At 41.7% G+C, this 21,234-nt stretch overlaps 2 protein-coding genes across 4 annotated transcripts; both read left to right on the forward strand.

Moving 5' to 3' along the window:
* Positions 1–4,580: 4,580 nt before the first annotated feature.
* terb2 (telomere repeat binding bouquet formation protein 2) lies at positions 4,581–6,751 on the forward strand. Its single transcript, XM_061759400.1, has 7 exons — positions 4,581–4,754; positions 5,105–5,186; positions 5,257–5,396; positions 6,134–6,189; positions 6,275–6,330; positions 6,403–6,490; positions 6,576–6,751. Exons 1-6 carry the CDS (start codon positions 4,691–4,693, stop codon positions 6,458–6,460), a joined length of 456 nt encoding a protein of 151 aa, XP_061615384.1. The 5' UTR covers positions 4,581–4,690; the 3' UTR covers positions 6,461–6,490; positions 6,576–6,751.
* An 846-nt stretch (positions 6,752–7,597) lies between these two features.
* Positions 7,598–15,341, forward strand: sord (sorbitol dehydrogenase). 3 transcript variants are annotated; one of them, XM_061759368.1, is made up of 9 exons: positions 7,598–7,802; positions 7,902–7,935; positions 9,725–9,889; positions 10,338–10,497; positions 10,615–10,733; positions 13,028–13,093; positions 13,159–13,337; positions 14,495–14,616; positions 14,729–15,341. In XM_061759368.1, the coding sequence occupies exons 1-9, from the start codon at positions 7,749–7,751 to the stop codon at positions 14,892–14,894; spliced, it is 1,065 nt and encodes a 354-aa protein (XP_061615352.1). In that variant the 5' UTR covers positions 7,598–7,748; the 3' UTR covers positions 14,895–15,341. The 3 variants fall into 3 exon arrangements, with proteins under 3 accessions (XP_061615352.1, XP_061615359.1, XP_061615369.1); XM_061759385.1 differs by lacking the exon at positions 7,598–7,802 and adding an exon at positions 8,097–8,206 and having other exon boundaries at positions 7,916–7,935; XM_061759375.1 differs by lacking the exon at positions 13,028–13,093.
* The last annotated feature ends 5,893 nt before the right edge of the window (positions 15,342–21,234 follow it).

A 21,234-nucleotide genomic window follows, 5' to 3' on the forward strand; every position in this document is an offset into this window, starting at 1 on the left:
TAGGGGACAGTATATTGAGGGGGATCTGTTATTTTAATGCCATCACTCACTGCTACAATGGAGCCAAGTTTGCGGATATAGTTGATGTCCTTCCCGATCTTCTGGATGCCATTCCGCCACCTGTATCTCGGCTTATCATACACATTGGAAGTAATGAAACAGTATGTTTACAATCAGAACAGACAAAGAAAGACTTCCACATCCAATTGCTTTGCTTAAAACATGCGGTTTGTCAGTGTGGCTCAGTGGTCCCTTACCGACGCTATTCCACAGCGTTGACCGCTTCAATCAGCTAACAGGTCTAAATACCTGACTTCTACGTACCTGCAGTCATGCCAAACTCACATATGTTAATAACTTCAACCTCCTCTGGAATCGCCGTTCTTTCTTTGGGCCAGATGGACTCCACCCAAACTCTGGCCAGTATGCCGTTATTTCCACTTCCAGCTGACACTCATTTACACTCCCCTTTGTGAGGATTTTGCTGCACACTTCAGAGGTAAGATCGACCCTATCAGATGCACTATTTTATCTAATCGTGACATGGTTTTAACTACATCTGAGTGTCTTTCTTTACTTGATGAAACACCGGACAGTTTTGCCCTGGTAAATGCTGAGACACTTGACAAAGCTTTAGACCACAGTGAGGCCCACCACATGTCTTCAGGACCCTGTTCCAACACCATTTTTTAAAGCATTGTACGAACTGTTCTGCGATGACTTTTTAAACATAATGAATAGCTCTTCAGACGAGTGCCTTCCATGCAGCAGTGGTTAGGCGCCATCTCAAGAAGAGCAATTTGGATTTTATCAATCTCAATAACTACCAATCAGTATCAAACTTCCCATTTTTAAACAACATTTTAGAAAGACGAATTTCTATTCAAATAAACAACATTTTAGTTAATTGTAATATTTCTCAAAAATAGTCTGGTTTCAGGGTAAACCACAGCACTGAGACTGCCTTTGATTTAAATGATTTTAGAAAAAATCTTGATTGCCAAAAATTAACTATGTTGGTTTTGCTGGCGGCGGCACGGTGGCCGACTGGTTACAGCGTCAGCCTCACAGTTCTGAGGACCCGGGTTCAATCCCTGGCCCCGCCTGTGTGGAGTTTGCATGTTCTCCCCGTGCCTGCGTGGGTTTTCTCCGGGCACTCCGGTTTCCTCCCACATCCCAAAAACATGCATTAATTGGAGACTCTAAAATTGCCCGTAGGTGTGACTGTGAGTGCGAATGGTTGTTTGTTTCTATGTGCCCTGCGATTGCCTGGCAACCAGTTCAGGGTGTACCCCGCCTCCTGCCCGATGACAGCTGGGATAGTCTCCAGCACGCCCACGACCCTAGTGAGGAGAAGCGGCTCAGAAAATGGATGGATGGATGGGTTTTGCTGGCTCTAAGTGCCACCTTTGTTACAGTAGAGCAGTCCATTCTTTTAAATAGACTAAAACATCTGGTTGGTTTCTCTTGTACTGTACATAAATGTTTTTTATTCTACCTCACCAAAAGAAGCATTATGGTAAGTTTAGATACAGTACATGCTTTTCAAAAGTCTAATCAGGAACATGACGTGAGCCTCAGGGTTACATTTTTGGTCCTTTATTGTTAAATTTTTTATATGCTCTCTCTTGGCAGCATCATCAGGAGACACGGAGTGAGCTACCACAGTCTCTTGATGACACCAGTCCAGTGGATGCTATTTTTAACTGTATTTTAGACATCAAATCCTGGAGGAGAAAGAACTATCTCTAGCTTAACCAGGACAAGACTGACGGTTTAGTCCTCCGTCCTGAGGGATGTGTATATGTGTGTGCAAGTGTGTCTATATACGTCCATATAATCATTGACATAATTATCATTTTCACAACTATATCAATTATAATCAGCGTATTGCAATATTATCATTATTGTTGGCAAAATATTGCAGCAATATTGTATAACCTATATATATATTGTATAACCAATATCCACTAATGGATACTCTCCTCCAATATCCAAACGTAATTAGGCATTGTTGCCTCAAAAACTGAGGTAAATTTTGAAAAAGAAAAAACTCTCCCAACATTAAGCTTTATCTGTAGCTGCACCAAAATGCCCTACTCATCCACAATGTTTCACGGCAATCAGTTGAGAAGCGAATAAATATGAAGAGGTATTGTAATTGCATCACATTAAATGCTTAAAAAAAGCAATTCAGCCTTATCGAATGGAAACATTTGCTGGATTATTTCCCTCCAGGCTAGACTAATACCATCCATCCATCCATTTTCTGAGCCGCTTCTCCTCACTAGGGTCGCGGGCGTGCTGGAGCCTATCCCAGCTGTCATCGGGCAGGAGGCGGGGTACACCCTGAACTGGTTGCCAGCCAATCGCAGGGCACATCGAAACAAACAACCATTCGCACTCACATTCACACCTACGGGCAATTTAGAGTCTCCAATTAATGCATGTTTTTGGGATGTGGGAGGAAACCGGAGTGCCCGGAGAAAACCCACGCAGGCACGGGGAGAACATGCAAACTCCACACAGGCGGGGACGGGGATTGAACCCCGCACCTCAGAACTGTGAGGCTGACGCTCTAACCAGTCGGCCACCGTGCCGCCCTAGACTAATACCTGTTTTGCAAAATGTTCAAAAGAAATTTGAGATCAACAGTGTGAGTTGACTCAAGTGCTCATTAAATTAGTCGAAATAAATTGAACAAAAGCAACAGTGACGCTGCAGTAATGTAGATTATGACACTGGAACAGTGACAAAGGGCAGCATAGGATGGTTGGCCCGGTGAAACCACCACAGCCCATTTCCCACCCCCCTGTGGGAAGCAAGCTTAGTGGACAAAATCAACAGTAAACAATGGAGACGACAGGTCCAATAATTTTACCATTAGTGAGCTACAGTATATGACTTACTGCTGGTTATCCAAGGATCCAAATACAGTACAGCGCAGTGTCATAGGAAAGAAGTGGATGTGCAAAATGAATGAAGAGGGAGTAAATAAATGATAACGATGGAATTAGAGCTGAAGTTAATTATTATTTTAGTAATTAAGAAAAAATTCAATACCAGCAGTCCAAAGCTGCAACGATCTTCGCATAGGAAAACAATTGAACAATAACTGACAATGAAAAATATCTTAAAAAGCAATTGATTCCCATTGAAGTGTTCTCTGTGACTCATCATACCCATTGATCAATCTATTCTTTCTGCACTGGACTTCAAAATATTTCATTTATGTTTTGATACAATCAAATCTGTTAAAATGGGGTGCTAAGAGGGAATATGTCCGACTATGTTTAATGAGAAACCACCAGCCTCTCCTCAGCGCCACTCTGAACACCACATGTTGGGGGGTTGGGAAACACACAGGGAGTGGCTTCACTGTTGTCATGGCAACAGAGTTAGTGCTGCTTTGAAGCCCTTGGACCAGTCACTGTACACAACAGTTGAACTCAATTGCAATTCCAGTACCTTGTAACACTCTGGGAAAGGACCTATTGCATGGCGACAGAAAGAAAGCGTCTCATGCCCATCACCTGGACTGGAAGCATCCTGGCAACACTCCTGCACTGCAATAATTGCTTCAATTGGCTGACACTCCTGTGAAACACAAGGCTCAATGATATTACTGGAACTGATATTGGGGGAGGAAAAGTGTGCTTTGGAGTGAGAGCACCAAGCGCCTGACCTGCACACAACCCCGGTGCTGATGTTCTGACTGGAACCTCATCGTTTTGGAGCGTGGCGGTCTGGCCCACAGCCACCCAGCATGGTGCTGTTTTGAAGAAGTGAGATTTGACAACAAAGCAGCTTGCGTTAAATGTTCTTAAATGTTATCACTCATGGCAGCTGTAACCTCCAGCAGAATATGCACCATCATCCAATAAAAGCACGTTTCACTGTTTTTATATCAAAGTCTTGAAGTTGGGCTCTTGGGGGGTAAGAAGAAAGAGGAACACTTAAGTGATGCTTTGTCGTTGCCTGGTTTGACCTCAAACCCATTACTGTATTTGAATGGATTCTTGTGATCCATAAACAAGAACCACGGTTTTCATGAACTTGAGCAATGCGTTATAAAATGCTGCAACCTAGCGGCTGAAATCTCATACAGCAGCCATTGAAACAGATAGGACCTCTTGAAACATGAGCTTTTCTCTTAACGTTACTGTCAATGTTTGCGTCACGGGTCAGTGTGACATTTCGCATCGTCATGAAAATATTTATCAAAACTATTTGGAAAATAAGAAATATGTAGGAGAGTTAACGTTTTCATAAATCCTATTTCCACGACAGAACATAGAAAACAAGGCTACAAATAGCAGTAGTTTCTAGCAGCTATATAGAATATCTAGGTTGGATAAAACAAACCGTACAAGTGGAAGCAGAAATAGTAACTCAGTTTACCATTTTTGTTTGTTTGTGTAAACAATTTGAGTTTGCTCCAACAATTTAATGCAAAGAGCCAACAATATGACAAACAACATATAGTTTTACAATATTAATAGAATACTGCAATTTTAAAGGACAAGGAAAGTCGTAAGGTTCAGACAATTATAAAAAAAAAAAAAAAAAAAAAAAAAAAAAACAGTTTCTGAAGCACGTGAACGTCAGAGGCGTTCAGGTTGAATGTGAGGCAGAAACAAGCCAACCAACAAACCTTGGCAATGAAAACTTACTGATACGCCGATGTAGTATGTTTGCAAATAAAAAAGCCTGGTTTTCAAGCAGTGTTTCACGGGCACGTCGGGATTTTTGGCGTAAGTATGAGCCAGGAGTGGATCAATTTACACAGTACATTCAGTAATTTTTAGCTAGCTAGCTAGCTTAAGATCGTGGTCATTTTCCATATAAACACCCGTTCATAAAACCCCCCAAAATGTATGCATTTAAACAGAATTTAGTTTAATGTTGGGGTCAATACCATTTGGTACTTACTGTACTTATTATACTTAGCTTGAGCTACAGTAATTTTAAACATATAGTTTGTTCATTAATAAAGATTTGAAAAGAGGATAAAGCTTGCAACAACCCCAGTTTAAGGTGGTGTCGATAAATGTCAACATTTACATTAGCATGACCAAGTTGGTGTCATCGTGTTACCTTGTAGTAGTGGAGGATGGAATAGTTACAGGTTGGAGAACAGCAGATTATCTTTTCAGTGATGATGCTGCACACCCTGACACACTCAGGTGAGTGACATAATTTTTAAAAAATATCATTAGAGTGGGTCCTATACTAAAGGTGCTTTTATTATTTCAGGATTTTTCAAAGTATAGAGTACCTCTGGGACAAGATTACTGTTTTTCACAGCTTGTTCCTGTGTGCATGTGAAAAGCGACAGAGTGTAAAGTCAGTAAGCATCGGACACTATGTGCTGCCTCCGGTCGCAGTGCAGGACGGTGAGGATTTTCATCCAGATATATATATATATATATATATAATATATATAAAACATATATATATATATATATATCCATCCATCCATTATCTTTACCGCTTATCCTCACTGGGGTCCCTGTGTGTGTGTGTGTGTGTGTGTGTGTGTGTGTATATATATATATATATATATATATATATATATATATATATATATATATATATATACATATACATACATATACACACACACACGCACGCATGGTGGACGACTGGTTAGCACATCTGCCTCACAGTTCTGAGGACCGGGATTCAACTTTTATAAAAGTTAAGAACAATCAAGAAAATGTATAGTTCAAAAAAGCATTTGAAACTGTATGTATGTCATATTTAGCTTGTATTGTTAAACATAACTACTCAAGAGTACATATTCAAAGTGCCTTCCAGAGCACCTTATTTAAGAAGCTAAGAATGAACATAACAGTGGCATGCACAAAAATGTATATTGTAAAATATCACAAAATGTGGCCACAATATTGTATCTCTTCATTTTAGGAAGGTGCAACATCAGTCTTTTTATTAGTCAATGAAGGATACAGATGAATACCACCATAACTGTTGTAATAGTTTGAATTATTATGCTAATATACCCGCTTTTGGGTATACCCATCAGTTGAGAATTACTGTTGTGTAGGATACCATAACCAAACAGTTAAGTATAATAAATACATATTAGTGATTATGCTCTTTGTATTTTAAGCGGTGAGAAATGTGGTTGGAAGGCTTATTTGGGAGCATGACCAGCCAAATACACAGGTATGATTGATGACACATTATGATGATGATTAGGTAATCTGTTACCTTAATTTGACTGGTTTCTGCCTCCTTGTGATCCCTGAAGAGTTTTGCTGACCAGGCTGCCAGCGATTCCAAGAAAGAGGAGTGCAGCAGAGACGAGTTTGTTGCGAATTTAATGCAAATATTGGACAACACAAAACAGTAAATGCATAAACCTTCTTATTCTTGCAGGAGTGATTCATTCAGTACAAGCACGTCAGAGAACGAATTGTGTACATGTTGCGATTAAAGGATGATTCATTCAGTGAAAGTGTTACAGGTGAAACATTCATCATTAGGAAATCTTTAGTTGGACTGAAGAAGTCTGTATCGGACTGATTTGTTTTTTCGCTTTGTTCTCTTAGGTGTATGTCACCATGTAGCGCCTGCAAAAATGTACCGGTGGGACTGTTGTTATTGCCATCCAAATTGTTTCCAGTGCTCCAAGACAATGTAACACCCATACCTGCATGCCAAAAGTCACAGAGAAAAAAATGACCATTTGTATCTAATGTACTGAAAATTAAACGATTATTGTTTACTTATGTGTCAGCATGCGATTGATTTTGCTTATGGATGTGATATTCACTCGATGAAAATGTGACATGAATTCTATCTTGTTTTGTGTTTTTCCTTAATTTTATTGATTTATGGTGAGAACTGAGAGGCATGCTAAATGGAAACATGGTCGTCTCGCTCAATCACTAGATACACATAAAATAAATACATTTAAAATAAAATTGTTAAAATGTTTGAAATTCAACTTCTTATGTGTGTCCATTTAGGCACATTACGATTTAGTAAGCTAAATCTGACATTTACATGGGTGAGAAAATAAAACGTGTAAACGAAAAGCTCTTCAGAGATGTTTTTTATATTATATTATATTTTTTGAAATATTTCATTGATATCCGTTAGCCTTTGTCACGTGCTCCGCTTTGGGCCAATCAACTCTTCGACATCGCACTAGCGTCCAAACATTTGGACGGCTAAACATTTCATAATATGAAATTGCATTATTCATAGGAGCCCTCATTCAAGTCTTTTTTTTTTTTTTTTTTTTTTTTAGAAACAATGTATAACGCGTTTTAAACGATATGAAACAGATGTATTCGTTCGTCCGTCTCCTTTCTTGAAAATCTTTGGCATGGTGCGCCATGTTAAGCAGAACGACTTGACCACCTTTGAAACGGGTAAAAACTGTACGAACAGTATATCAAACACAATATTAATAATTCATATCATGCCTTTTAACATGTTAGGGTGGAGCGCAATAGAAAGGCTTAAGAAAATGTTTATTTATTTATTTTATTTTTTTCTTAAGCAGGCATTATTTTATAAATAAAGACGTCCACCCCTTCCCAGTGGACTGAGCCGCTCATGTTGGGCCAATCGGGTATTTATTGTGGGACCAACCCCCAGAAAGAAGGCGGTGATGTACTTTGTCACTCCGAGCAAGATTGCAAACTCCACAAAGCAATCAATCGGACTTTGCTTGGCTACGTTGTTCTCCGCCACCGACCCGGGTTGATTCTGTCATGGAGCAGGACAATCTGTCCGTGGTGCTGCACTCTCAGGGAGACCTCAGACTGGTACAAGCTCACAGTCCAAATCCTGCAATTTCGTTTGGCAAGTCGCTGCAAGGTGTACGCGTGTAGTCTCATACCGGTTTGTGTTTGCGTTTCCCTCAGGAGAAGCGCCCTGTCCCGGAGCCAGGTCCTAATGGTAGGAAACCCCACTGCATATGTCTCCTTGAAAATGTCACAGCTCAAACATCACCACAACTACTTCACCAGAAACGTTGATTTCAGTTGTATATTGTTCTTGTTGTCAGGCACTTTATAATTCATCCACCATCCATTTTCTGAGCCGCTTCTCCTCACTAGGGTCGCGGGCGTGCTGGAGCCTGTCCCAGCTATCATCGGGCAGGAGGCGGGGTACTGTTGAAGGAGGCTTTTCTCCGCCAGTCCTTCGCGTGTTCGTTGAATTTCGGATGGTGAGAGTGTTGGTCAGAATCAGAGACTGGAATGAACTTCTTTAAGATCTTTATTGCAGAATATTCTGGGCACAAATGTACTACAGGTCAAAGGCTGCAGCTGCTCAAATGTGCGCTTTTTCAGCGTTCAGTGCGAGATTATATACAGTGTTCAGGGCGGTGTTAAAACTTGAGCAGGGCGGATCCAAGGCCGCAGCAATATCTCTTCTTGGCACAAAAATCCTGTTATGCAGCCGTTTTTGGGTGCGCCCTGCTGACATGTAGTTTCACAGTTGCGCGATTATCAGAACATTTTGCTACTGAGGTTAGGTTGCACAACATAACAGGGCACAAATAAGTCTATGTATGATCATGGCATCAGTATATCGCGTGCGAGGGCCTTCAGTACACCCTGAAATGGTTGCCACCCAATCGCAGGGCACATACAAACAAACAACCATTCGCACTCACATTCACACCTACGGGCAATTTAGAGTCTCCAATTCATGCATGTTTTTGGAATGTGGGAGGAAACCGGAGTGCCCAGAGAAAACCCATGCTGGCACGGGGAGAACATGCAAACTCCACACAGGCGGGGCCGGGGATTGAACCCCTGTCCTCAGAACTGTGAGGCTGACGCTCTAACCAGTCGCCCACCGTGCCCACTTTATAATTACTTTGCAAATTTTATTCTTTCTTACTTTTACTGGATTACTTGTATAATATTGAGTAAGCCATTTGTAACAGCACGATATGAGTCAAGAGCAGTGACGATGCCAACCAAAACTTACCTTAGCTCACCCTATGAAGGCTCCACTCTTGTTGTCGTTGCCACGGTAATGAGTTGACAAGATAAACCCCAATGATCGTAAAAAAGCGGATGCGGTGGTATCGGAATACAAGATTTTATTGCAGTAGTCTGACAGTGCAATTGTGAAAGAGCAAATTTGTCTTGTAGTCTGATCCGGGCATTACGTGTTGCCTGTCCCAGACGTGTTGTCTGTTCCACACCGCCGACGTGTTTCTTTTTTTTTTTTTTTTTTTTTTTTTTTTTTTTAATAACTTCATTGGCCGTCAGATATTTACAGTACTACGTCAAAAGACACGCGACAAGGCTAAGAATAAACTAGCTTTTGGATTCAAATATACTGTGCACGCGGCGACGTGGAGTTAATGTCTTTTGCGGAGCCGAGCAATGACATCATTGATCAATGACGTCATACGTCATTGCTCGGATCGGATCGGCCGATCAGCCGCCCATACCTCCCATTTTATCTTACTAAGTGTAAAGAGATGTTAACCACTGCAAAATGTAAAAACAGCAAAACACACTGCCTTAAGTTTGATAGCAAGCAATGCTTTAGTATTTCCATTTTCAATGTAAGTGCACATTATTATTCTTTTCCTTTGGTAAAAAAAAAGCAGGAGTACCTGGAGAAAACCCCCGCAAGATCAAACGAACTTCAGGGTCAATCAGTAGGGGTTCGCTATTCAACATGTGGCCCTCCTCAAAGTGGTTGTGTCATGCTTTGCATTCAGAGGTTTTGCTTCAGATGCACTCAGTTGGCATCTGCGGCTCCGATGTCCACTACTGGCAGCACGGCCGCATTGGTGACTTCGTGGTGAGGAAGCCAATGGTGTTGGGGCATGAAGCCTCAGGACGGGTGGTCAAGGTCGGCTCGGCGGTCAAACACCTTCAAGTTGGTGAGTGAGCCGAAATGCCTCACGGTCGTGAAATAGAAACCATCAGCGAGCCTACCTGGAGGGAATTTCAGAAATTATATTAAGATGAAAAATTTATTAATCCCACAAGGCAAATTCAGCCAAACGTTCATGAACTGCTCATGTGCAGTTAAAAATAAAATGTCATGCATTGAACATATCTGGATTTTTTTGACATAGTGGCATGCATATTCAGAATAATGAAAACAAATGATTTAGTGCATGAGCAATTGATTTATTTACATGATCCACATCTATTTAGTCAATTGTCCTAAATTGTTATTATTATTATTATTTTAACAGAGAATTACCAGAGGTTTATTTTATTTTATTTTATATCAGTGTCTGGAAAAACATAGAATTTTAATTGTTTAGGAACCCTTAAAAATGCTCACCATCATATTACACATTTGTCTTTTTGAACTTTTAGGAGACAGAGTTGCTGTTGAGCCAGGTGTTCCCCGAGGGATGGACGAGTTTTTCAAAAACGGGCGCTACAATTTATCCCCGACTATCTTCTTCTGTGCCACGCCGCCCGATGATGGCAATTTGTGCAGATACTACACACACAGTGCCAACTTCTGTTACAAGTAATGCATTAGGCTTTGCACAAAGAATTAGCTAACAGTGTACTGTTGTCTAACTGCAACACTCTTACTCAATCATTGCATACATCCTCTTCATTTGAAATGTGTTTCTCTCTCCAGGTTGCCTGATAATGTGACATTTGAGGAGGGTGCTCTGATTGAACCTCTGTCAGTGGGCATCCACGCCTGTCGCAGAGCCGACGTGACCCTGGGCAGCACTGTGCTCATCTGTGGTGCAGGTATTTTATTTTTTCTAAAAAACAACAATGGTGTTTGGAAGCAAGAAACTAATTTACAAAGGAACTGTCTGTATCATGCCCGCACAAGTAAGGAGTCTTTTTTGTCAGTGGCTGAGGTTCAACAAAAAAGAACATTAACATATGAAGCAACAGACTAATATTTAACAGGAGAAAACAATCTAATGGACAATTAAAACATCTACAAGTTGAACGTTTAAAGTCAAAGACAATTTGTTGTTGGTTCTAATTGTAAAACATATTTTCCATCCATCAATTTTCTGCAGTGCTTGCTCTTAGCAGGGTCACCGGTAACACAAATATGAAGAGATGTTAAGCACTGTGTAATCATACTAAAACTAAACAACACCACTCAAGCTTTGACAATACCTGATAGATGAGTAACGGGGATGGAACGGAGAGGTGTTCGCAGAGAGGTCACCTCGAAGCAATTTATGTACATACTACTGGCATAAACTAGTCTTGTGTAGAACTGGATGGCAAATTTATTTACATTAGCATTTACTTGGTAAAATTATATGTATGCAACTGAAATTAAAATGATCAGCACATGACAATAGATAGATACAGTGGGTACAGAAAGTTTTCAGACCCCCTTAAATTTTTCACTCTTTGTTATATTGTAGCCATTTGTTAAAAACATTTAAGTTCATGTTTTTTTCCTCATTAATGTACACACAGCACCCCATATTGACAGAAAAACATGTAATTGTTGAAATTTTTTCGTGATTTATTAAAAAAGCAAAACTGAAATATCACAAGTATTCAGACCCTTTGCTCTGTATTTAGTAGAAGCACCCTTTTGAGCTAATACAGCCATGAGTCTTTTTGGGAATGATGCAACAAATTTTTCACACCTGGATTTGGGGCTCATCTCTGCCATTCCTCCTTGCAGATCCTCTCAACTTCTGTCAGATTGGCTGGTGAACATTGGTGCGCAGCCATTTTCAGGTCTTTCCAGAGATGCTCAATTGGGTTTAAGTCAGGGCTCTGGCTGGGCCATTCAAGAACAGTCACGGAGTTGTTCTAAAGCCACTCCTTCTGCATTTTAGCTGTGTGCTTAGGGTTATTGTCTTTTTTTAAGGTTAACCTTCGGCCCAGTCTGAGATTCTGAGCACTCTGGAGAAGGTTTTCGTCCAGGATATCCCTGTACTTGGCTGCATTCATCTTTTCTTCGATTGCAAACAGTCTTCCTGTCCCTGCAGCTGAAAAACACCCCCACAGCATGATGTTGCCACCACCATGCTTCACTGTTGGTACTGTATTGGGCAGGTGATGAGCAGTGTCTGGTTTTCTCCACACATGCCACTTAGAATTAAGTCCAACCATTTCTTAGTCTCATCAATGTTAGAGAATCTTATTTCTCACCATCTTGGAGTCCTTCTGGTGTTTTTTTTTTTTTTTAAAGCAAACTCCATGCGGGCTTTCATGTGTCCTGCCCTGAGGAGAGGCTTCCGTCGGGCCACTCTGCCATAAAGCCCCGACTGGTGGAGGGCTGCAGTGGTGGTTGACTTTCTAGAATTTTCTCCCATCTCCCGACTGCATCTCTGGAGCTCAGCCACAGTGATCTTTGGGTTCTTCTTTACCTCTCTCACCAAGGCTCTTCTCCCCAGATTGCTCAGTTTGGCCGGACGGCCAGCTCTAGGAAGGGTTCTGGTCGTCCCAAACGTCTTCCATTTCAGGATTATGGAGGCCACTGTGCTCTTAGGAATGTAAAGTGCAGCAGAAATGTTTTTCTAACCTTGGCCAAACCTGTGCCTTGCCACAATTCTGTCTCTGAGCTCTTCAGGCAGTTCCTTTGACCTCATGATTCTCATTTGCTCTGACATGCACTGTGAACTGTAAGGTTTTACATAGACAGGTGTGTGGCTCTCCTAATCAAGTCCAATCAGTATAATCAAACACAGCTGGACTCCAATGAAGGCGTAGAACCATTTTAATTAAGGATGATCAGAAAAAATAGATAGCACCCGAGTGAACTATATGAGTGTCACAGCAAAGGGTCTGAATACTTATTGCTGTGTGATATTTCAGTTTTTCTTTTTTTAATAAATCAGCAAAAATTTCAACACTTACGTTTATTTTCTGTCAATATGGGGTGCTGTGTGTACATTAATGAGGAAAAAAAAGAACTTAAATGATTTTAACAAATGGCTGCTATATAACAAAGAGTGAAATATTTAAGGGGGTCTGAAAACTTTCCGTACCCACTGTAGTGGTGTTTCATGATGTTGCCGCTACTGTTTGCGTCTTGTGTGTTCATTTTTGTCTCAAAGGGCCAATCGGATTGGTCTGTCTGCTTGTGGCCAAGGCAATGGGAGCTGTGCAAGTTGTCATCACGGGTAACACACAACATATCCTTTCTAGAATACTTAGTTCTCTCTAATCAGCCCATTGTCATATTCAGATCTGTTCCCCGAGCGTCTGGCGATGGCCAAGGAGTTGGGCGCAGACTTCCAGCTGACTGTGAAGCGAGGGGACGGACCTCAGCAGTTGGCCACGAGGGTGGAGAACATGCTGGGAGCTCAGCCGCACATCACGATTGAATGTAGTGGCGTCGAGAGCAGCATCCAAGCTGCCATCTATGTACGTACACTGGTCTGCAGCCTCTCCAGGTCATAATGTGACTATTTGTCTATGCAGTGGACTCAATGGAAGATTATGTGCTCTAATTTTGAAATAGATGGACCATACTGACTTCTTATACAGTGAATCCCTATTCGTGGTGGATAGGGATTTCACAAATAGTAAAAATCTGAGAATAATTGCCTATACTGTTGATTCCACAAAATTCCAGCAAATGAATCTCCTCATTTCACTTCAGCATAGTTTTTTGGCACCAAGATCCCACCACCTGGTGCCAAAGTAATACTTTAATTGCTTTGGACTAAACACAAAACCTGCAAATTTATGAGTTTTTCAGAGAATAACAGAAGATAGTTTCACAGACACAAATATGTGGGGTTTACAGTATTATACTGTATATTCTTCAAAAAGACATGCACATTTTTCACAATTTAAAACAGTTCCCTGGGGTCTTAATAAAAGGTCTATAACATTCTTCGGTCAAAATACACAAAGTTATAAAACATTTCAGCACACTCATTATTTGTGACACTGATTCATAGCACCCGATTATTGAAGGTATGGCTTTTGTTACCATGACAGCCAGAGTCAGAACTTGGGCATGAGAGAGAGGACAATCAGCATTGGCAAATTCGGCACTTTCTGGCTATTTTTCGAAGCTTTTTCTACCGTTAAGGCAACCATTTTTCATAAAATAGTGAGCTACAAATCTGTGTCTGCGACTCTGCGTCCAGTTTGCAAATGAATGGTGCTTGTGCGATGTCACCGCTGACTAATTCAACCATGTACACTACGACATGTTTGTGCTTCCGCGTTGTCCGGCGCCAGACTCTGGCTGTCACTTGACAATGGCATCTCTACGAGCCTAGCTGCCCAATCGTGGGCATAGAAACTCAGAGGAGGCCAGTTATTATGTAAATTAGCACCACTATTATGTAACAGTGGGGGCGGAAGTGCAGAACAGCCTGCTCACAGACACATTTTCAGAAATACTTGGTTGTTTATTTTCCCTCTTGATAGATGGACAGGCACTCCAGAGACCCAAATTCTTCTGGAGTGTTTTTATCATATAATGCACTGATATTTACATATTCAGAAGACAGCATCCACTACCTGTTTGTTTGATCAAATAAGACACTCCTGCTGTGCTTTACCAGGCGACCCGTTCAGGAGGTGTGGTGGTGCTGGTGGGTCTTGGATCAGAAATGGCCACCATTCCTCTAATCAACGCAGCCGTCAGAGAAGTTGACATCAGAGGTGTCTTTCGCTACTGCAACACGTATGTAAAACCTTTTACGCTAAGCCGATGTTGGATGTTAATTATCTTGCACTTTACTGCCACTAATAATCACACAATCATCCATAAAATGTCTGCGTTAACTGTTTTGCAGTTGGCCCATGGCCATCACCATGTTGGCATCGGGCAAAGTGAATGTGAAGCCTCTGGTGACTCACCGCTTCCCCCTAGAGCAGGCGGTCCAGGCGTTTGAGACCACACGTCAGGGTCTTGGGATAAAGGTCATGTTAAAGTGTGACCAGAATGACCAAAATCCCTAAAATGAAGATTGTAAAAGTTAAATGGTGATATTATGATACAATACTGAAAATAATACAAAATTGTAATACAAATTGATTTATAATACATTGATTGATTGCTACACTGATTTATAATGCAAATTGATTTTTCCTAATGATTTTAGACTGTGTACACTTTTAAAACTTTATACAGTTGTTATGTTCTTTTATTATATGACTTCATCTGCATTTCTTAGGTAACGCCAGAAGGGGGAACAAGAGTATCACATTCAAAACGGCATTACCTTTGCCCCCCCCCAACACACACACGCACACACACGCACACACACACACACACACTTTGTCACTTATCATATAGTACAAAATAGAACGACAGACATTGGAAAAGGTGAGGGAACTCAGACGCTATCAACTGTTGGGAACATGGTCGCAGCCATCAAAATAAAGTTCATTGGTATGAACATTGAATACACCGTCTCTGTAATTATTATAATATACAGCATATTGAAATCCGGCTGCTTGATGACTTATTTTACACTCCATATATATTTTTGATGCAATTCGGGTTTTCATATCGAAGAGCTACAAGAGAAAAATTGACCATTGATTTTAACATCGAAGGCCGGCATGGTGGTGGGCTGGTGGTTAGCATGTCTGCCTCACAGGTCTGAGGTTCGGGTTTTGAATCTTGAATCCGAATGAAATGAAGTGGCATGACGTTTAAAAGGTCCTTCATCCTTGAAACCCCTCAATTTTGTACCGAATTTAAACAATTCTATAAGGAATAGTGGGCCAAAATATCTCCACAGAGATGTGAAAGACTCATTGCCAGTTATAGAAAACGCTTCATGTCAGTTGTTGTTGTTGTAGATGGCCCAACCAGTTATTAGGTTTAAGGTGCCATTACTTTTTCACACAGGCCCAGGTAACTTAGAATTTTTTTTTTTCCTGAATTTAGTGCCAAAGACATATTAATACGTTTTCATAAGCACATCCGTTTAGTGCCAAAGCCATAATAATAAGTTTTCAGTGTGTTTTCTTTTCCTTTCTATTATTATTATGTTTTTAAATACAATTGTAATAGAAGGTTTGGTGCAGCTCCACAATACGTATCTAAGGCTTGGGAAGGATTTTAGTATGAGAAATTGACACCAGATAGAAGCAGTAGCTTTGATCAGAGCTTTGTGCGCATGCACGCAAACACACACAGCTGTACATACAGCGGCTGAAATAAGTCGTTAACAGGTCACAATTTTTTTCTCATTAAATATATTTCCAAAGGTGCTATTGACCTGAAAATTTCACCAGATGTTAGCAACAACCCAAGTAATCCATACATACAAATAAAGTTGAATAAATACGATCAGAAATTAAGTTGTGTGTAATACTGTGAAATTACACAGGGGAAAAGTATTGAACACGGCAACTGGTATTTACTTACCACTTTGTACACAAGCCTTTGGTTGCAACAACAGCTTCAAGATGCCTCCTGTATGGAGAAACTAGTCGCATGCATTGCTCTGGTGTGATTTTGGCCCATTCCTCCACACAAGCAGTCTTCAAATCTTGAAGGTTCCGTGAGCTTATTTTATGGATGTTGAGTTTCAGTTCTTTCCATAGATTTTCGATTGGATTCAAGTCAGGTGATTGGTTGGGCCATTCTAGCAGCTTTATTTTTTTTTCTTTGAAACCAATTGAGAGTTCCCTTGGCAGTATGTTTTGGATCCTTATCCTGCTGAAATGTCCACCCTCGTTTCATTTTCATCATCCTCGTAGATCGCAGCAGATTTTTGTCAAAAATGTCTTGGTACATTTTCCCATTCATCCTTCCATCAGTAGTGTGAAGTTTACTAGTACCATTTGCTGAAAAGCAGCTCCATACCATCATGTTCCCTCCTCCGAACTTCACTGTTGGTGTGGTGTTTTTAGGGTGATGTGCAGTGCCATTTTTCCTCCAAACGTGGCGTGCAATATGGCATCCAAACAGTTCAATTTTGCTCTCATCCGACCAGACTGTATTCTCCCAGTATTTAACTGGCTTGTCTAAATGCTGTTCAGCAAACCTTAAATGAGCTTTGACATGCTTTTTTTTTCCAGCAATGGGGTCTTTAGTGGTGCAAACAGGCCATGGCAGCGGAGTGCATTACTCACTGTTTTCCTTGTGACAACAGTACCTGCAAATTCCAGGTCTTTTTGAAGCTCTCCACAGGTGGTCCTTGGCTCTTGGACAACTCTTCTGATTATTCTTTACACTCCTCTGTCAGAAATCTTGCGAAGAGCACCTGATCGAGGCAATTTTATGGTGGTATGATTGGCTTTCCACTTACGTATTTTGGACCCAACCGTGCTCACTGGAACATTCAGAGGCTTAGATATGCGCCAGTAACCAATGTTACACCGTTATGTTACAATTAGTTTGTGATGGTCTTGAGACAGCTCTCTGCTCTTACGCACCGTGAGATGTTTCTTGACTCACACCTTGGCAATGAGACATTTTTGTAGGCCATCAATTAGGACTGCACCAGCATGATATTCGACCATGCAGATGTGCTAACCAGTCGTCCACCGTGCCGCCCGAGCAAAATATATTTGTGTTATTAAGGACACCTGAAAGTGTCTTTGTTTATTCTAGCTTTTATTTTAGCGATATATTCATGCAAATGCTGTAATCTTGTACTCAAAATTGTTATTTTACCTATGGATCAATGTAGTATTCCTATCGTTACTTAATGGTAAGTACAGTTGACAAATCAGCTGGTTGATGCTGCCGATTCCTTGCCAACCAAACAAGGCACATATAAACAACCATTCACACTCACACTTATGGACAATTGAGTCTTAAAATTAGCCTAACATGTAAAGCACAGGGAGAACATGCAAACTTCACGCAAGAGTCTTAGCTGAGATTGAAACCTATCCAGTGGTGTCAAACTAATTTTTATCGCGGGCCACATTCTAGTTACGGTTTCCTTTGGATGGTCGTTCAAACCTGTGAACCCATAAAACAGTATGACTCCCTGATATTATTACAAACGCAACAAATCCATGGATAACTAGTTTTGAAATCAGAAGCCAGTGTAAAATTGTTTGTTCGACTATTATTCATTTTATTTTAAATGGGGGATTGGTAACAACATTTTTTTGTGATATCTCGTTATTAAAAGTGAAGACAATTTCCAATTTTGGATTTTTAGCAAGAAACATGAAGTCGATGCAAATGATTTGCTTTCGCGGGCCACATAAAATGAAGTGGCAGGCCGGATCTGGCCCCAGGCCTTGTGTTTGACACCGCTGACCTCTCGACTGTGAAACAGACATGCCGACCTCTAGTTCACCGCATAGCCTAGAAATGATTATCCATTAGGGTTGCAGGTGAGCTGGAGCATGAGCTGGACTGGTCACCAGCTAATCATAGGACACAAACAAGGAGTCACACTCATCATTGGCAATTTAAAGTCTTCAATGAATTGTTTTTGGAATGTGTGAGGAAGCTGTGCCTGAGGAAACCCCGCATAAACATGGAAAGACCATGCAAACTCCACACAAGAAGGCCGGAGCTGAGATTTAAACCCAGAACCACTCGATTGTGAGGCAGATGCGCAGACAACTAAAAAAGATTAGATTCTACAATAAATGTGGGAGGAAATTAGAGGACCCACACAAGGACAAAGCAAACATGCGACCTCCACGCTGAAGTATATAGTGGTGCCTTGAGATACAAGTTTAATTTGTTCTTTAGCATGCTCGTAACTCAAAACATGCATTCCTCAATTTATCCTTCCCCATTGAAATGAATGGAAATGCCATTAATCCGTTCCAGCTTCCCCACCCCAAAAAAAATGTTTTGTTTCAATAAGAAACAATATCCCTCTATAGTATTGTACTTTACCAAAACATGGAGTAAACATAATTAAATCGAATTGTTGCATCATGATTTAATGCTGTATTCCAATTCATTGTGCTGCTCCTTCTGGTGTGCCTGCCTTGGCTACTGTGAGGAAGAACAGTATAATACAGACACAAATAAGGAAGAGTAGACTTCTTCTTCGTGATTGTTGTGATTAGTGCAGATTGTAATGGACATGTTGGTGAAAGAAACAGAGGTGATGAAGACGTAATGGGTAAGTACGGCATCCGGGAAAGGAACTTGGAGGGACAGATGGTGGTAGACTGCAAAAAGGATGGAAATGGCTGTAGTGAACACTTTCTTCCAGAAGAGTCAGGAACATAGGGTGACCTACAAGAGCGGAGGCAGAAGCACGCAGGTGCATTATATCTTGTGCGGATGATGTAATCAGAAGGAGGTTACTGACTGTAAGGCAGTGGGAGGGGAGTGTGTGGCTAGACAGCATAGTATGGTGGTGTGTAAGATGACTCTGGTGGTGCGGAAGAAGATTAAGAAGACAAAGGCAGAGCAGAGAACCATGTGGTGGAAGCTGAGAAAGGAAGAGTGTTGTGCGGCTTTTCAAGAAGAGGTGAGACAGTCTCTCGGTGGACAGGAGGAGCTTCCAGAAGACTGGACCACTACAGCCAAGGTGACAGGCAGGAGAGTATTTGGTGTATCTTCTGGCAGGAAAGGAGAGAATGAGACTTGGTGGTGGAACCTCAATGTACAGGAAATCATACAAGAAAAGTGGAACACTGAGAGAAGAAGAGTAGAGGAGCCAAGTGTGGTGGACCAGGAAGTGGCAATGATTAGTCAGGGGGGAGTTAGAAAGGCATTAAAGAGGATGAAAAATGGAAAGGCAGTTGGTCCTGATGACATGCCTGTGGAGGTATGGAAGCATCTAGGAGAGGTGGCTGTTGAGTTTTTGACCAGCTTGTTCAACAGAATTCTAGTGGGTGAGAAGATGCCTGACGAATGGAGGAAAAGTGTGCTGGTCCCAATTTTTAAGAACAAGGGTGATGTACAGAGCTGTGGGAACTATAGAGGAATAAAGATGATGAGCCACACGATGGAGTTATAGGAAAGAGTTGTGGAGGTTAGACTCAGGACAACAAAAGTAAGTATTTGCGAGCAACGGTATGGTTTCATGCCTAGAAAGAGTACCACAGATGCATTATTTGCCTTGAGGATGTTGATGGAAAAGTACAGAGAAGGTCAGAAGGAGCTACATTGTGTCTTTGTAGATCTAGAGAAAGCCTATGACAGAGTACCCAGAGAGGAACTGTGGTACTGCATGCGGATGTCTGGAGTGGCAGAGAAGTATGTTAGAATAATACAGGACATGTACGAGGGCAGCAGAACAGTGTTGAGGTGTGCTGTAGGTGTGACAGACAAATTTAAGGTGGAGGTGGGACTGCATCAGGGATCAGCCCTGAGCCCCTTCCTGTTTGCAGTGGTGATGGGTAGGCTAACAGTTGAGGTTAGACTGGAATCCCTGTGGACCATGATGTTTGCAGATGACATTGTGATCTGCAGTGAAAGCTGAGAGCAGATGGAGGAACAGTTAGAAATGCAGTTAGAAAGATGGAGCCATGCACTGGAAAGCAAAGGAATTAAGATTAGCCAAAGTAAGACTGAATATATGTGCATGAATGAGAGGTGGAGGAGGAAGAGTGAGGCTACAGGGAGAAGAGATAGCAAGGGTGGAGGACTTTAAATACTTGGGGTCAACAGTCCTGAGCAATGGTGAGTGTGGTCAGGAAGTGAAGAAACGTGTCCAAGCAGGTTGGAACGGGTGGAGGAAGGTGTCAGGTATGTTATGTGACAGAAGAGTCTCTGCTAGGATGAAGGGCAAAGTTTATAAAACAGTGGTGAGGCCAGCCATGATGTACGGATTAGAGAAGGTGGCACTGAAGAGACAACAGGAAGCAGAGCTGGAGGTGGCGGAAATGAAGATGTTGAGGTTCGCTCTAGGAGTGACCAGGTCGGATAAAATTAGAAATGAGCTCATCAGAGGGACAGCCAAGGTTCGATGTTTTGGAGACAAAGTTAGGGAGATCAGACTTCGATGGTTCGGACACGTCCATAGGAGAGAGAGAGTGAGTACATTGGTAGGGTGATGAGGAGGGAGCTGCCAGGCAAGAGAGCTAGAGGAAGTCCAAAGAGAAGGTTGATGGATGTCCTGAGGGAAGACATGAGGGCAGTTGGTGTTAGAGACGAATATGCAGGAGATAGGCTTACATGGAAAAGGATGACACGCTGTGGCGTCCCCTAACGGGACAAGTATTAGTCGATCTCCATCCATCCATTTACTACCGCTTATCCGAGGTCGGGTCGTGGGGGCACTAGCTTTAGCAGGGAGGCCCAGACTTCCCTCTCCCCAGCCACTTCATCCAGCTCTTCCGGGGAGATCCCGGGGTGTTCCCAGGCCAGCCGAAGGACGTAGTCTCTCCAGCGTGTCCTGGGTCGTCCCCG

The sequence above is a fragment of the Phyllopteryx taeniolatus genome, chromosome 2 (assembly GCF_024500385.1).
Source record: "Phyllopteryx taeniolatus isolate TA_2022b chromosome 2, UOR_Ptae_1.2, whole genome shotgun sequence".
Taxonomy (NCBI): Eukaryota; Metazoa; Chordata; class Actinopteri; order Syngnathiformes; family Syngnathidae; genus Phyllopteryx; species Phyllopteryx taeniolatus.